We start from the raw sequence: 18179 nt of genomic DNA, 5'->3' as shown, positions 1-18179 counted from the left end.
CTGGAGATGATGGACAGCAGAGAGTCCATCTGACCTTGAGGCAGCTCGGCAAAGGCGCTCACGCTTGAATCTGACCAAATGACATCATCCTAATATTCCGTTCCGATACAATCACATTCTAGATTTTTATCATAAAGTAGTTTCTCTACTTTAAAGTTGACCTTAAAACATTTCTTGACAATAATATGTTGTGTGACCTCACTAGTCTAAACATGATATTCGGATTAATATTAACAATTGTGTAATATGAGTTATGAAGCAAAATCCAGCTGTTTTTATCTATCTCAGGGGGCGGCCATTTTGCTACTTGCCGTCGACTGAAGATGACATCACAGTGGCTCAGGGCTAAGGCAACGACCAATCACAGCTCACCTGTTTTCTGATTTTTTCTCATTTGAATAACATTTCGTCCAGGCGGTATGGACCAAAACTGCCAAAATTAAAAATGACTAAATAAATACATGACTAAAAAATAAAATAAAAATGGATATAAAAACTATAATTCAAAAATTAAATACAAATGTATGTATTTATGGAAATATATTTTGTTGTTTTTATTTCCATTTAAATTAATTTTTTGGGATTTAATTTTCAAATTCAATTTTTTTAATATCTTTTTTGTTATTGGATTTATTTATTTATTTTGAATTTTGGCCGTTTTGGTCCACCGTACAACCGAGCATACCAGCAAACATAGCGGTGGCCTCTTTGATGGGCTCGGGGATGTTGATGGCCTCGGCGCCGTCGGCCCCGGGTCGCGGCAGGGAGGACATGGCCTGGATGGTGCTCAGGTCGTGCTCCAGCTTCAGGATGAGCTCCTTCTGCTCACCGCTGATCCGCACCGCCGTCCCAAACTCTCCCTGCAGTTCTGCATAGCGACCTGGGGAAGGTTCGAAAAGAAGTTTTTTTTTTCTACATCAACCATTTGGATTTGTCATTTGTCTTATTCGCAATGCACTCACCTGTCAATAATATACATTTTGATTTTTTTTCTCTGAGAATACTTGAACAACAAACTCCCACAGCACACTTCTAGTATTTGTATAAAAGAGATTTACTTCAATTATCACACCTAGGGTGCATGTGAATAATAATGATGATGATGAATGAATCAAATGTCAATCATAACAAATACATTGTGAACATTTCATACAGTGATATTGCTTTTCAATGTTGTAGAAGAGGGGGACTGTCTTACAGTGCTGAGAACAAACAACATGATACGTTTAGTAAATAGAAAGATATAAAGAAAGCAATGATACATGAGGAAACAAACGAGAGAAAAAAATAGCATCTGGGGAGTGACGGAAGTGCTGAGAGGGGGGGAGGAGGAAAAGGGGGGGGGGCGTGAACCGTCCCTTTTACAGTCATGCACAGCGCACACACTCAAAGCAGTGGGGAAAACGTTATTACTTCCACGTTGTTGATGTTAAAAAAAAAAAAAAAAAAACAGAACATAAAGCCTCAACAAGCATCTTAAAGCTTTCCAAAGTTGTGGGGGAGGGCTGAAGATCTCTCCCCGGGTCATTTGGTTGTCAGTCTACACTGTGAAGGAAGCTACGGGAGGGGATGAGGACACACATGAAGGGAGCAAACAAAGGTGGACGACTACATCACTATTTGGCTTTTTGCTTCCTTTTTTTTTGTTTTGTTTTTGTTACATTGAAATGTTGAGCTTGGAAACAGAGCGAGGAAATGACTGAACTAAATCAAAAGGAAACACACGAGCGAACGTGAAGAAGAAGATGAGTGTATTGTGCTGTATTTAGGTGTGTAACGACTACCGAGTGTGTGCTATGCGTACAGCACCGCTGCGTTGGGGGGGAAAAGTGATTCCTTACAAAAAACCCACTTCATAAGATATATTCTAAAAGTATTAATATTATTACAAAAAACATCTTGAGGTTTTTCTCTCTTTTTTTCTTTTTCTTTTTTTAAAGTTTTTTTCCTGAATAGGGTGACCAGTGCTGCTGTCCAGGCTTCCATCACAATAATATATATATATATATATAAAAAAAAAGAAAAAGAAATAATAAGCACTACTTCAAAACAGATCATACAGTAAAGCTTTACGACTTCAGAAAACATATGATATACAGCATCTGTTACACCTTTACAATGTTATTCAACAGTGTATAGAATCATCTGGATCTTTAAATTTGTAGAAAAATATCTGTGGATCATGGAAAAAAGTCCTGAATCGTCCCTTCTCTCGTCCTGCCTTCCAAACAAAAAGCACACTAAGTGACTCCGTTAGCTACTTGACCCCGACCCGTATTTACAATTTCTCATCCTCCCTCTCCAAAATAGTTGGCACGCGTCATCTCGATACCTGCAGTGACGTCACGGCGAACCCGACACGGAACAGAAGGAGAAGACAAACCCAACGGAAGAAAAAAAATGCCCTATGAATAAATTCAGTGTTATTACAGTGTTTGCTGTTTTTCGGCGTGCTTCCTCCTTCATTCTGCTTGTTAGGTATGTACAACGTCAAATTGGGGGGGGGGGGGTAACTGTCTTGATAAAACCCCAAATGGGTCAGTCGTTAAGAACAACACAAGCTCATTATCTCCTAACTCCAGCAACCCTCTCCAGGAGAGAAGTATAAAGAGGGGGTGGGGGGGTATGCGATGCGGATCAGAGACGACACGGTCCACACGCACACGTCTGACGACATCACAATGTTTGGGTGCCCTGCTTGGCAGTTAAAGGCACAAATCTGATGATCGTATGTGGTTTTCGGAAGGGGGGGGGGGGGGCGAAGAGATGGCGAAAATGGGTTAAGTGCTTATAGTATAAAGGTTACAGTAGAGATACGAGACGTGCTGTGTGGTCGCGGGCCCGGGGGCGCTCTGAGGGGGACGCGGATGTTTGACACCCGGCGTCCGTGGGGACATAAGAGTTTTTGGGAGATTGATTTGAATGAAGTGCTTTTGATCAGGTGCGACTATATGGACAGAAGTAGTGAGACACATGGCGTCATCGGTTCACCGAAGACTTAAACTTGCATGGGGCGGGCTAAATTTTGTTAATCGGCAATTGCTAATACAAACAGTTAGCTTAATAGCATAATCACTGCAGTCATTTGAACTTACCGTATTTATATATATATATATATTTATATACCGCCTGTATTTTTATTATTATTATTTTTTTAAATAAAAACAAAACAACAACAGTGAACAGTGAACAGTAACACTATATTGCACTTCTGTTATCTCATTTTCAATTATTTTGTTCAAATAAATGTTCAATGTGTTTAAAAGCGGAACACGTTTCAATGTGATTCGCTTGTGTGGGACTGATATTTTATTATTATTGCATACTTTTACTAACAGTTATTCTCAGTGTGTTATGTGTGTTAATAGTCAGCCATATATAGAGAGTTTGGCCAACTGTTTCAGCAGGGTAACAAGATGGCGTCCAAATGTAACGTGACCAGCAGTTGACCAATCACAAACTCTCTCTATATATATACAACTCTGTTAATACTGCTACGCAGGCTCCCTCTAGTGGTATGTGATAGTATCACTGAATTAAATGTTAGTGAACAAAAACTTCTCAACACCTTACTGTACTTTTGTTGAGGACAGTTTGGTTTCTTTTTAACTTCCAAGCACAAAACATTGAAAAATTATATTTTGGTTCGCGACAGAAATAGCAATAGCATCTAATAACAATTACCTTGTTGGGAAAAAAAGGATTTGTCAATTTGAGGGAGGGGGTTTGTTTTTTTCTAGCAAGTGTAATGCTGCCCACACGAGTTGTCATAGTTTAGCTGAGTGTGACTCAACAGTGTTTTAACTCCATATTTTTGTCCATTTTCACCACTTGAATGTTGTATTCCAATACTTCGTCCATATAGTGTACGTGGATTCAAGCACATGGGCAAAATTGTTGGTACCCTTTTGTTAAACAACAAAAATGGCAACTGAAATAACGACACTAACATAATGAATGAATCTAAAGTGTACAATTAAAAAAATGTTTTAACCAAAGTGGCCTGTACAAAAAGTCTATGTTGCTGCAATCAAACAATACCAACGCAGTCAAATGTTTTAGCTGCGTGTTTTTGTCCTTTCCTCTGATTTGTTTTTCTCTAAAGTGCCATCATAGTCTTGAGATTTCTCTTCCATTGTTCGCAGTAGGTACAGTGTTCTTTTCTTTCTATCTTAAATTTTTCTAACAAAGTGGATGTGACTTGTTAAACAATTCCAGTTTTGTTTCGTCTGCTCTCCCGCAAGGTTTGTGGCTAGCCAATACGCATTTTGGCAAACTCCAGTTTGTCAGATGCTTCGCTGAGCATCGTTTTTTTTTTTTTTGTGGTCCGTTTAACAGAAGGGTACCAACAATGGTGCGTGCGTGTGTGTAAGGAAAAAGGGAGCTAGAGGAAGACGATTCCGGCTAGAAACCAAATCAGGTGCTTGCTAATTATATCTACACCGGCCGTGTTCCCGTTCTGTCAGATGCAGTTATGTGTAAGGACGTAGTTCATCATGTAGAAAAACAGCCGACGTTTTGTTTCCATTTTCGTATTCGAGTCTGTGCTTGGTTCTCAACCACTTCCACAAATAAAAGGCATCCGTTTCCCAGGAGCCTGGGATGGTAACTCCTGTGTAGTGTTTTACAGACCCTGTCCTAATAAGTGCTTTGCTGTACGGACTGCTATAGATTACAAATCTGCATAATCATAGGCTGGCTCTTCTGTGTGGCCTCGCACACTTGCTAGCTGGTACAACTTTTCTAATCTCAATTTGGCAGATATGACCTCTTTTCAACGTGCATTCTCATTTTCAGGTGATTCCATTTGACCTATTTGACAACGAGCATACACTTGGACCTGATCATCAAGTTAATGGCGATGAAAGCGTGGATGAATTATAGCTAAAGATGAGCGTTAGCGACCGCTAGCTAGTGTTAGCGATCTTTAGCTTGCGTTAGCGAGTGCAGCGCTTATCTGAGATGACAACAAATTTTTGTCAAGTAAAAACAGAGATATGCTATCCAATCATCTTGATATGTTTTTGTTTTTTTTGATTCTCGAGCTAGCCATTTAAGAGCATAACTGTTGATAAAAGCTTAGAGGGGGGGGGGGGCGAAGTGTGGCAAACGCATTATTCAAAAAGTATTGAAATGACACTAAACATTTAGGATTCATGAATATACAAACAAATGAGAACTAGTACGTCTCTGTAAATATTAACCAATACTGCCGGCAGTCTATAACGTCTAGTAAAAATGTTACTTGCCCTCAGGAACAGTATAATCCCTTACAAAATAGACAACTCAAATGATAAGACATTAAATGAAAAATTACAGCACCTATAAATAAGCAGAATAAAAACCATAACTATAAATGCCAAAACAAAAACAACAATAAAACCGAGCTACAGTAAATCATCGTATTCAACTACATGGTGAGAAGATTAATGTAATGGTAACGCGTCAAACAGCTTAAAAAGAAGGGTGTCAGTTGTGCACTAGTAGTGTGTGCAAGTAGATACGAAATATGAACCCCCCACACTCAAACACACACACACACAAAACCACTCACACACTCACATATACACACACAAAGGGGAGGCAGTGGGCTGACAGGCACTGAGGGCTTGTGTGGGGCGAGGAGGATATGCCTTCAATTTTGTAGTGTATACAGTAGAATTGAATGTGGGAGAAAAAAAAAAGAAAAAAAAAAAGAGTCCCTGGATACAGGAAAGACTGGAGGAGTGTGTAACTACTCACACCAGGGTTGGAGTGAACTCACTTTAACCAAAAAGAAATAAAATACTGTACATTGCAAAAAAATAAAAATCCTATCATCAAAAGCTTCTTTATGCTTGATAACCAAACGTTTGTAAATTGAACTCTGAGTGACTTGACCTCGACCCTGACAGAAACATGCAGGCAAATATACAAATGCACATGAGACACACACACACACACACACACACACACACATATACACACACACACACTTCCTGATTTGGCCTATAAAAAGATGTGTGTTTGTGAACAGGAAATTAGCTGGTGGTGAGCGCGCACACACACACACTCACGCCCACGCCCAAGCAGATCCAGTGCTGGGTCAATCTGTGACGTGCACAACCTAAAAACAAACAAAACAAACAAGCGACACGGAAAGTATCAGCTACAGTACTACGTGAAGTCATCGTATCGTATTTTCAACAATGCAACATTATTTCCATCCTAATTTGCTTTTTAAGGGAAAAAAAACAGCAACTTGTTATTCTCTTATTGTCTGCTTATTTTGTACTAATTAAAATGCTTCCTAACATTTCCCTATTTTGTTATCTTTAGAGTCAGAAGACTGTGCAATCTCTTATTGGCAACCAAATTGCAATATGAAAAAAAAAAAAAAAAAGAGAGAACGGGACGGTCCTTCATCTTTCAAGAAGGACCTAAGGGTTCCTTCTCTCCTTCCTTTCCCGACGAGTGTGTGTTTGCGAGGAATTATTACGTGATCCTTCTGGCCATCACATGGCTGTCAGCAGGATAAGAGATAACGGGGTACACAACAGGTCAAAGTTCGTACATCAGTAACCATGGCAGCTCAGGCGCATTAACCTCTTAAGAGTGTAGGAGTGAGATACAAAAGCAAAAAGGCGCCGACGCACGCGCACGGGCGCACACTGACACGACCCCTAAACGTACAAAAAAAAAAGAACACGCGCACACACACGCAAGTGAGTGAAAAAGGCAAAGGGTTTGTAACAGTCACTCTACAGTGTGAAAAATGAGGCGTCTCACTGAGTGAGGGGAGGTTTGTGGACACTTGGGAGGTGAGAAGAAGAGCGGAAAAAAGATCTCCTTTAAGAAAGTGAGAGTTCTTGCCAGAGAGTTCCTGTCTCTTATCTATCATCGAGCAGTGTGTATCAGCTGCTGCGACAGGCCTGGCCTGTCTTTACCCAGTCCAGGTTGCGCAGCCCGGCCGCGGGTCAGACCCCGGCTCCGGACTAACCAGTCTGGTGCACCAGTGGCTGGTGATAGGGGGGGAGGTACAGCAGGGCCAGAGGCCAGCAGGACGGCTAAGTGCTTTTCTCAGTACAAAACCAAAATTCAGTTAAAAAAAAAAAAAAAAAAGGAGAGACACTTAAGCTCTCGCATTTTGTTCTTCTATGTATTCAGTAAATCTTTTCTTTTTTTGAAGGGTTTTGCCAACCACACTTTGTTGCTTTCCTCTTTTGGGAAAGCTATGTAGTAAAAATGGCTGCTGAGCTTGACTTTGGCTGTGTCCACTCTCCAACTGGAACAGAGCAGGAGGGGTCCAAGGTTAGAGGTGGTGAGGTTATGAGACAAAAGGGGCAAAGGATGCTCAGGGTGAGGGGCTAGAACTCCCACTCTGACGGATCCTCTTTGCTGGCGGCCTTCTCCAGCCGGTGGATGATGTTATTGAGGTTGGCCGCTTTCTTCTTGCGCAGATTGTTGTCCCTGGGGTTTCTGGCCGGGCCCGAGGCCGGGATATTAGTACTCGAGGCGGAACTGCCGGGGGACGCCTCCATGAGGCTGAAGAGCCCAAGTCCGCCCGGCCCGCAGCTAGAACCCGGCGGGATGCAGTCTATCTGGGAAGGGGAATTATTAGAGCCCCCCGCCTCAGACTCGGCCTCCATGTCGTGGTCTTTGCACGCTCCTCTGTGATCCTCCAGGCCCACGCCGAACCCCTGGCGCGCCTCCACCGTGCCTTCCGACTCGGTCCCGTCACAGCTGTCGCCTTCGCCTGATTTCGACCCACGGAGGGAAGGGGAGCCCCCCTCGCTGCCGGGCCCGATCCCTCCAGCTGCCTGGATTTCCTCGATGAAGAGTTCTCGTCGGATACGTGACCTGGAAGAGATGCTGGATGTCAGTCATTGTGCCGACGGCCTGATGTTTACTTTCTTATAAGAGTACGAACATACATACAATTCCATGTTCCATGTTAGTTCATTAAAACAGATTTTAAAGAGGAAGCCAACCCCCCCCCCCCCCCAAACTGACAATAATATGTTCGATGCAGCCCCACTGGTCTAAAAATTGCCTTTTGGTTAATATGGCATTTGTGGAATATGAGTAAAGCAGTTGCTCGGGTCTCAGGTAACAACCAATCATAAATCAGCTTCAGTAAACAGGTGAGCCGTGATTGGTTGACCCTGAGCAACTGTGATTTCACTTAAGTCGACAGCAAGTGGCAAAATGGCCCCTGAGATGCAGAAAAACAACTGGATTTTGATGCACAACTCATATTTCATAAATACAATATTAATCAGAATGTCATGTTTAGACTAGTGAGGTCACATATAACATATTATTGTCAAGAAATGTTTAAGGTTGACTTCCACTTAAAATACATCCACAAATCCAATTTATAGCACTATGCTAATTTCTAGTAGCCTAACTGTGGCATTTTACATTATATGTTAGCAGTAAACTAGCATATTCTAGTTATTATTTGGTTTGGTTAACATTTTGGTGTTTAAATATACAATGTTGAATTTTCTTTTGTTTTATGGGGAAGTTTGACAGTAATCTTGAAACGAGCACCCTTTCCTTCTCATTAAGAGAACTGGGCGAGCGACAACGTGAGAACAGGAAGAATACTTTTAAAAACGTGTTTTAAAATAAAATCATGTGGGACTAGTAAAACTATAATAAAAAAAAGTGCTAAGGTTTTCACATGCAATCTACAAATTACATAAAAATAAAAATAAATAAAAATAGAAATGATTATTATTATTTTTTTTAAAGGGAAAAAAGTGGAAAAAAGTAAGAAAGAATAAAAAAAAATTGAAATTGAGTTTCATGATTGTGTTCAAAACGCTGACCTGTAATTATGAAACCAGTTGATGACTGTGCTGGTCTTCAGGTTGAGCTGTGAGGCCAGCTCCTCAATGGTCTTGGGCGAAGGATAAGGTTTCTGTTGGTACGCCCTTTTCAGAGCCTCCTTCTCCTCGGGGCCCAGCACCACCCTGGCCTTCTTCAGATGCTGCTGCGGCCCCGGACTCTGAGAACCCTGCATGTAGTCCGGCCCCATTAGGCTCCCGTCCACAGAATGGCCGTCGCTCAAGGAGCTTAGCCTCCTCTTCATGTAGGCTGTGCAGAGACAAAACAACAGGGGTTAATGAGGTACTTGTAGGAAATGCATGTATGGTAAACAGTCATTGGTGAGGTCAAATTATCTTGTAAAGAATACTGGAAAAACTAATTAAAATATGCGACAGTTATTGTGTCAATTATTTGCAGGTCAAGTAAGGTTGCTTGTTTGTATTTTGTTTGTTTAGTTGAATGAAAACAATTTCGCTTATTGATAAACTGTGATGAATTATAACACGTTTGATCTTTATACAACTGATAACATTTAGTGAATGTGTTGTGTAGTGTGCGCCTTGAATGGAACCATCATTAGGCACGAAGAGGCCCGGTATGACAAGTGCAGTGTGAAAAAGGCTTTAAGCAGGAATGACTAACAACTACGGTAGTTAGCACACTTTAGCTGCCAATAGTTAGTTAGGACCTTGTGACTATTACGAGCTCAATATTCAGCTTGAAATAATACTCCCATTAATACAAGGTTTAAAATGGTACTGATTGTAAACCTAATGGAAAAAAAGCACTTTTGATTGATTTGTGTTGTTTACGTTCATGTTTTATCTACTTTTGTTTATTTTATATTATAATTAAAGGGGGAAGTCAACCCCAAAATCTTCTTTATAATAATATGACCAATCACTGAGTCGTGATTGGTCGTTACGTGAGCCCTGCTTCATTTTCAATGTATGTGACAAAATGGCCGCCCCTCCCGAGGTGGATTTTGCTGATTCATTCCTATTCCACAAACGCAATATTAACCAGAAAGCCATGTTTTGACTAGAGGGGACAACATTGTAAATACATTTTTTGGTTTGATGTTTTAATCAGACCACCACTATTAAATAGAATTGTCATGATGACGTGTATTGTGTGCATGAAAAGTCACTTGTCTCTGTTTACATTATCTAAGTATTGAAAATAAAATGTGCCGTAATGTTTTCAGTGCGCCTATCTGATTTTCTTATAGTTGTTTACATAATCCCGATAACCATGATAATTGTGGTCATGATAATCAAGAAATGAAATCTTCATTCTGTTATGTCTCCAGTGCAGTGGTTCTCAAATGGGGGTACGTGTACCCCTTGGGGTACATGAAGTTACTCCAAGGGGTACGAGAGATTTTAAAATATATATATATATATTTCAGAACAATATAAGTTCATAAAATATTTTTTTATATTCAGTAGGCTATTCAATTTCAGTAAACTTAAAAAAAATATATGCATTTTCCCCATACCAGAATGGCTCGACCCAACTTGTCATATGCCATTTAGAATCATGTGTCAATCACTTGAAAACTCAATTACCCATAATTATTTCTTTTTGCGAACCAAGCTTTACTATGATCCCAAAGGAGGGCACTTAATGTTGATATTTTTTATGTACACAATCTTTATTTATAATTAAATTAATTCTATTTTTCTGTTTTTTAGTTTATATATCTCTTGATTTCCAAATAGTACAAGTGACCACATAAATACAAATAGAGTTCCAGGGTTTAATAAATCAGACACGGGGCACTCTGTTTTGAGTCTTTTTTTTTTTTCTCAATCAGAAATTCTTTGCGCTGGTTAGGCAGTACTTGGCTGAAAACATTTTTCATAGAGGGTGCGTCAATGAAAAAAGGTCCAGAACCACTGCCCTAGTGTACAGCCCAAAAAATTAATAATAACAATAATAATATTTTCCCCAATGTCATGGCTTGTGATTTCTACTATATAGGCCTCTGGAATCCAATAATCTACTGCCGGGCATCCTCAACACTCAACACTAGATGGTGCTAACGTACTTCCCAGAAAACATAACAATGAGCCCCTGTTAGAGACACAAACAGCAGCTGCAGCTAGCTGGGTTTACTTCAGGCACCAGCGGCAGAAAATGAACATTTCACGGCAGCTTCACATTAGTTTGACATTTTGTCTACCCTGATACACGCTGCCAGATATATTAGTCGTGCAGCAGCAGTAGCGAGGACCTCAGAGCAAGGTTAGAGCGCTCTTTAAAAAAAAAAAAAGAAGAAAAAAAAGCAAGCTGCTAGCTTGCGGGCTGGTACGGCAAAGGTGAGGGGCCAAACATGGTTACTGTAGAGTAGGTCCGTGCCTTTCCTCATGGCTCTGCTCTGGGTCAGGACTATTGCCTGTTGCTACTGGGATGCTTTACTTTGGGGTCAGTAAGCCCAAACGAAGCTTAAAGGAGAGTGACCCCCTAACATGCGCAGCAAACGCAACGAACTATAGCCGATTATGCTTTTCGCACATTCATTGACTTATTTTGGGGGATTGTATGTACGAGACGATGATCCTCGATGCGTGTGTCTCGCGGCATATTCAAAGTCAAAGCATCCTTCCAACAAAAGTCTATCAATTGCGTGGTGAGGGGGTCACGGCGAGGCCAATCAACGCGGCGTGATAGAAGCTACGAACAAAGACGAAAAATACAACTTTATAGACTGACGATTATTACAATGATGACAATGATGAAGAGGAGTGCTGATGACTGTGAGTAAGCAGGCCCGCGGCGGTCCCCGAGCTGTCACATCTAATACAGTACGTGATGCCTGCCGTCCTGATTGCTACTGACATCACACCAAGATGACTGTGATCTGCACAACATGCTCGGCTGTCCTACACAAAGGGTATATCGTCTGTGCGGATTTGCGCACGCCTGATTCAAAAAGGCTTTCATCTGCATGTGTTTATCAAATAAATGCATGTTCAAGCACACACCGCCGCCGTTCTTTAAATCTAGAGCCCTGTTGGTGAGTGCTTATCGCTCTCGCATACCCACCTTTCTTCTCCAGTCGCTTCATGTCCATGAGTTTGTCCACACTGTGCGGGTCCTGGAGCCAGAGCTGCATACGGACAAAGGGCTCCCTGCCCTTCAGGCTGAGCTTGTGCCAAGGTTTGGGCCTGGCCAGCAGGTCTGAGACAGAACCCTGTGTCAGACCCAGGATAGTCTCCCCAAACAGACGCTGGCCTGTTGGAGAGAGAAATAGGGTAGCCTTTATTAGAGGGGGGAAAAAAGGAACACAATTTGGGACATATAACCAACATGGCATTTTAAAAGTTGTAGAAAGAGCACAAATATATTCAAGTTTTTCGGCAGGATAGCTAAGGGTAGTTTCTCCGCCTCCCCTCAAAAAAAGACTATCGAACAAACCACAAATAGGTGTGGAATACTGTCCTACAGGGCTCCATGGGCCCCAACTGACGATTTGTGTGCTAACCCCAAAACCCCGCCTCTTTTCACATATTGGCCAATCACAGCGGGCAACCAAAGTCTACTGTCACACACATTGGCCCGCCTTCTTCTTCTGACTGTGGTGTTTGTCTCCTTTTTGACTTAACATCCGTTGGCAATTTGACACCAATTAAATCCATTTAAATATTTAATAATTCTAAAAGATATAATATGTATACATATATATATATACCGTTTATTTATATATATTATACAAATAGAATAAGAATAAAATAAAATAAATTTAAATCAATTATTATTAAAAAAATATATATTTTTTTCTATAATATAGAAAGAAAAAAAAATATATATATATATATATATAATATCTGTGCACTTAAGATAAAAACATGTTTTGTTGATTTTGTAAAGTTTATTTTGTGTGTTATTAAATAAGAACAACTTATTAGTATATTAACGTGATAGAAGTATTAGGGAGTACGACTAGATACGTTTTTGTACTTCTTCCTGTTCCTTTTAAACATGTAAATTATGATACTATTGACAAATTTCTTCTCTTTCTTCCTTTTTGTTTTTTTTGTTTTTACTTCAACTTGTATTTTATATTTGTAATGTGTTAACGTTTATATGTTCATTGAAACCAATAAACCAAACCAAATCAAACCAAAGAATCTTATCAGATTCTTAAACAATTTGCAAATTTACTATTTACACATGCACGACTAGATGACGAATGCACTCGCAATGCCTCACATTTTAAGCCTGTATTTCAGAGGGTGTGCGATTTTTTTTTTTGTTTGTTTTTGGTCAGGTCGCAAAATGTCGCGAAGCAGTTTTAATGTTGTTTTTCTTGTCACCAAGACATTTTTGAAGAAAAACGGTTTGTGATCACCAAAATTGTTGGCGAACATCTTTGCAACAGTTTTGATCACAATTGCTGCTTCTACAATTGTTGCTACTATTATGGCAAACTACTTCACTGGATTGTGTATTTTATGCTTGTTATCGGTTTTTAAATACTGTTGCATTTTATAATTCAGCACATTTATATATACTGTAATTTGATGACATAAAACTATCAATTTGTATTTGTATGTAATTTAAACTTTTGTTTTTCTCTCTCTGAGGACTACAGATGGAAACTAGCATAGAGCTAAATCAGCAGCAATCTTTTTAATGTTACGAATAAACTTTGCCGATGTCTCACCGAGGTTGTTGTCCGTCAGCACCTCCTTCACCTTCTTGGTAATAGCGTACGTATCGAGCTCAGGAGACATTGCAACCATCTCCTGAATGCTGAGACCCGAGTGACCAGGTACAGGCAGCGGGGTGCCGGGCTGCGAGTCCCCACACGAAGGATCGTCGGAGGGGGGCTTGAGCCCGGACGACTGCGACGTGAGCAGATCGCCGGCGAGGCCGTTGACGGACTCTTCGGCCGAACTGAGCGGCGACTCTGGAGCGGGGCTGCAGCTCGCCGACGTTTTGGGAGTACCTTCTGCTTGTGGAGATAAATGACAAGACACAAAAATGGTGTCGGTTAGGAGGAGTAGCGATTTCGATTAAAAAAAAATTCTCAGACCGACACTAGTAAGAGTACTCAACTCTTGAGTAGTCCCCGATACAAAGCAACAAATAATACTTGTACTTTAAATACATTACATTTTTCCAAAAAAAACCCCAAAACAAACCAAAAAACCATGACAGATAATTTTCTATGTATCTCAAGATAGCATTTTTCCTTAAAATGTTCTAATTTGTAATTTAAAACGGGCCAATACTGGTATCAGCTGTCTTTGGGAGTACAAGGGCAGGACATCAATTCAGATTTCCAAAATCAATTTTATTTGATTCACAAGTAACTGCTTTGATTTACTATTTTACGCAGTACCAATATACTTTTATTTTTTAATATATATTTCTACATTTTTATAGAACATTTAATTGTATTTTATTTATATAATTGTAAACATAAATTTAAAATATTCTGAATTGTCTTACAGTGTCATAAGAAAATAATTTTTGAATTCATGTGATCAATAAATTTTAAGAAAACCAAGAGATAAAAAAAAAGTAGGCCTTTAAGTGAAGTCTATTTTCACTTTCAATAAAATTGTATTTTAATTTTCACATACATTTAAAGGGAAAAGACATTAAAAGGATCGATTTAAATTTAAATGATTCTGAATTGTCTAACAGTGCCATAAGATATTAATTTTAAATTCATGAACAATACATTTTAAGAAAACCAAAATATACAAAAAAACATTTAGGCCTTTAAGTAAAGTTCTATTTATTCTACTTTCACTTTCAATGAAATGTTATTTTCACATAAATTTAAAGGAAAAAGACATATTAAAAGGATCGATTTCTGTTTATGTTATTTTATTTTATTTAAATAACTGTAAACATAAAAGTAAAATATTCTGAATTGTCTTCCAGTGCCATGAGAAAATAATTTGAAATTCGTGTGTACAATAAATTTTAAGAAAACCAAAAACATATAGGCCTTTAAGTAAAGTTCTATTTTCACTTTCAATACAATTGTATTTTCACATAAATGTAAAGGAAAAATACATATTAAAAGGATCGATTTCGAAAAGAAAATAATTTTTTGATTCGATTGATTGATTTTTTTAAACCTCGCCCAAGCGAGCGCCGATACCGGTTTTCTCCTTCCCCTGTCGCCTTTGGGAGGGGCCCGAGCCATACTAAAATCGACTTCATTCCTATTTAAGGCACGGCAAATGTGTTTAAGTTTTTAGTTTGACGTTTTTTTGGCTTGCTGCTCCTTCTTTCATCTCCCCGTCTCTGCCTGTGTTGTGCTGCTGTGCAGCTCAGCAGGCTGGAAGAGAGCAGTCATGAGGAGCTGTCAGTGTACATTAGCTGCTGTTTACACCCCCAGAGAGAAACAGAGACACGCACACGCACGCACACACAGAGCTGCCATCTGGCGCCGCAACACTAACTTGTCTATGACATGACAAACCAGCAGCTTGCTGGCTGACACTGCCACAGCATAGTGGATGGGGCGGGGGTGGGGGATGGTGGGAGGAGTTAACAGTGGAGGATGCGGGAGAATGTGAGGTCAGATCGGGCGAGGGATGGATGCAGGGAGGGAAGATTGAGTGATTGGCAGATGGACAGTAGCAAGTTGCCGCGAGCTCTAATCAGGGCTTTCTGAGTAAAGAGGTTGCGTGAAGCATGGATGTGTGCCGCGGCGGGATTTGGTGTACCTTGGTTTTGAGCTTGCTGGATGTGTGCGTTTTGCCCCTGGTCTCCATTGAGCCACGGCTGCATGCGCAGGTATGGCTCCCGGTTCCTCTGGTTCAGCTTGTTCCACGGCTTGTTTCGAGACAGACTGTCACTCAGTATTCCCTACAGCACGCAGCGGGGGGGGGATGGGTCAGAAATGCAACTGCTGGAGAGTGTGACTATTAGCACGACAGACCCCCACCTCTTTGGAGTCTTCCTGGTTGTGGTTCTCATCTCCTGCCGAAGACCTGCGCGGGTCCGTGTGCATGCTGCTCCACCACTGCTCTCTCCAGTAGCCCGCCCCTCCCGCCGCAGCCCCGGAGCGTACCGAGCCCTCCGAGCTGCGACCGTGCCTGAGAGCGCCGTCCAATGACATGTCGATCCCCGAAGAGGGCCTGCCCTCCCTCTTGATGCCGGAGCTGAAGTCCAGCACGGGCGACGGGGAGGAGGGGCACGACAACAGGGAGCTGGGAGGCTTCTTGAGGGAGAGCGCCAGGGGATTGTAAGGGGGGAGGGGGGCGGTGAGCGCGGAGCTCATGAGGTCCCTATGAGACAGCGACGCCAGTGAGGATGAGGCGGATGAGGCTTTGAGGATGGGTTCCAGCGCAGCCTGCTGGGCTTCCATCTCTCGGCGAGCTTGCTCCAGGATGGAGCGGATGGCCTCGTCCGACCCGCTGCCCCCTCCGCCTCCGAGCCCGCTTCCGCCCCCTCCTTTAAGGCCCGCGTACGAGGGTTGCACGTGCGACAAATCTGGTGATAGCAAAGGGGGGGAAAGAATGTTAAAGGGGTACTCAAACATACGACGGCGTATTAGGGCCACGTATAAATATAGAAAAAAACTCAGAAACTTACGAGAAATAAACATAGCGGACTACTCTAATGTTTGTGCCAATACTTTTTGGTCGGGTTTTCAAATAAGGTGACAGTAATTGCTTTAAGCAGAGATTAACCATACATGTTAGGTATTTGCACTTGGAAGCGTTGGGTACGGCCAGCAACAAAGACGCCTTGCTTTGCGAAGGTCCACACCCTGAGGATCAAACATTTAAGTTAATGTGTTAAAATGTACATTTATTTGTACACTTATGTTTCCACAATTATTATTTACACATTTTGGTTTCTTTTTTGCACAAGTATCTAAGTTGATGTGTCACTTGCATTTAACTAAAGTATGCTAGCTTCTGATTGGTTAGTGTTAGTCAGCTGATAGGGCATCAGGAAGTGTTGTCGCTCTAGCAGCCGTGTATGACGAGTAAAGTTTAAATTAAGAATGAATCTGTCTCCATCCTGTCTTTTCATTTCATAAACAGTGTCCCATTAACTGCCAACGAATCCTCACATTAGACTATAGCTACGCTACGTGTATTTGTCGTAAGTTTCTGAGTTTTTTTTCTCTTGCAGATCTGCCACTTTATAAAGTGGCAAATTTGAGAGTTTTTTTTCTCAGAATATTGCCCTCGCCCTCTAAAAAATATATTTATACGTGGCCCTAATAAGCCGTCGTACGAACATCTCCAGACTTGACATTAAGTCACAGAAAAATTAGATTTACACTCACCGGCTTTCTGCACCTGGAGCTCTCTCTTGGCCTGCTCCAGAATGGACTTGATGGCCTCATCTGAACCTGCATCTTGAGTGCGGACGCGAGCAGTGATGTTCCCTGGAAGGAAAGAAAAAAGTGGACAGACGAGATTAACACAAGTAGGGAAGCCAACTATTTGGAGATAAAGAGAATAATGGATCGCCTAATTATTCTAAATAAACTTGTCAGAGCACAAAGAACATTCTAACTGTAAACCAACTACACCGGCGTTGTTTCCTCCGCAGCCCGCGCATGCAAACGCATTGAGCACAACTACCAGTACAACTCCTGAAGGCACATGCTGGCTTTGCGCGGCTACCGTCGTACCGCGTTTTTGTTCGCTCACAGGCCAATTAGTTGACAAACCACATACACGCAGGCACACGGATATAGTTCACCCTTACACAATCATGCCACACGGACACAACGTGCTCGAATCTGTGTGTGAAGGGGACAGACCTGTGTGTGAAGCTGTATTGGAGAGGGCTCTCCGCTTCGGAACATCCTGAAACACTCGGCTAAGCTGGGGCTGGCCTGAGCCCTCTGTTAAAAACAATATACCACACACTATGTTACAGCACTTGTGGGTTGATTTGCTAATAGCTACGCTACTGTATGTGGTTGCCTGGTAAGTACTGAAAAATCCCGTGATTAACGCGCACCCGTGTAAAATACGTCCCCACCCCCCAAAAAAAAATCAGTCCTTTGATTTTCTGGTATCTTTTATTATCAACAGGGATGGGTGTGTATCGGTTATCTGGCTTATAGAAGGACAGAAAATTGCCATTAAGCTCATGCAATCTTAAGGAAAATGCTATATTGGGATATATAGGTATTTCTTTAAAATGATCTGTCACTGTTTTATGTATCAAAAGCACCAGCGGTATCGGTACTTGGTAGGGATACACCGATATGTTTTTTTACAGGGCCGAAACCGATAATTATTAGTAGTGAAGGAGGCTGCTGACCAATATTTTGAGCCGATATTCACTTCCACTAAAAGGGAAAATATGGTGTAAAAATTTTAACAAATACAAGCTCCAATGCTTAACTTTGTTGATTT

The 18179-nt window shown here is 41.2% G+C and overlaps 1 protein-coding gene across 1 annotated transcript in view; it reads right to left on the bottom strand.

Annotated features, from left to right (window-relative positions):
- Positions 1–1036: 1036 nt before the first annotated feature.
- Positions 1037–18179, bottom strand: part of cux1b (cut-like homeobox 1b) — an 89505-nt gene continuing 72362 nt past the window's right edge. Inside the window, exons 16-23 of the mRNA XM_086080023.1 lie at positions 17576–17659; positions 17093–17194; positions 15737–16284; positions 15516–15657; positions 13490–13777; positions 11869–12057; positions 8817–9084; positions 1037–7839 (exon numbers count right to left, since the gene is read on the bottom strand). Coding sequence (XP_085936149.1) covers positions 7347–7839; positions 8817–9084; positions 11869–12057; positions 13490–13777; positions 15516–15657; positions 15737–16284; positions 17093–17194; positions 17576–17659 — 2114 coding nt within the window. The 3' untranslated portion in view covers positions 1037–7346. The remainder of the gene's footprint in view (positions 7840–8816; positions 9085–11868; positions 12058–13489; positions 13778–15515; positions 15658–15736; positions 16285–17092; positions 17195–17575; positions 17660–18179) is intronic.

Source organism: Leptonotus elevatus, chromosome 7 (assembly GCF_054856555.1).
Source record: "Leptonotus elevatus isolate MCC_2025b chromosome 7, RoL_Lele_1.0, whole genome shotgun sequence".
Taxonomy (NCBI): domain Eukaryota; kingdom Metazoa; phylum Chordata; class Actinopteri; order Syngnathiformes; family Syngnathidae; genus Leptonotus; species Leptonotus elevatus.
This window is presented reverse-complemented; position numbering and strand designations above follow the sequence as displayed.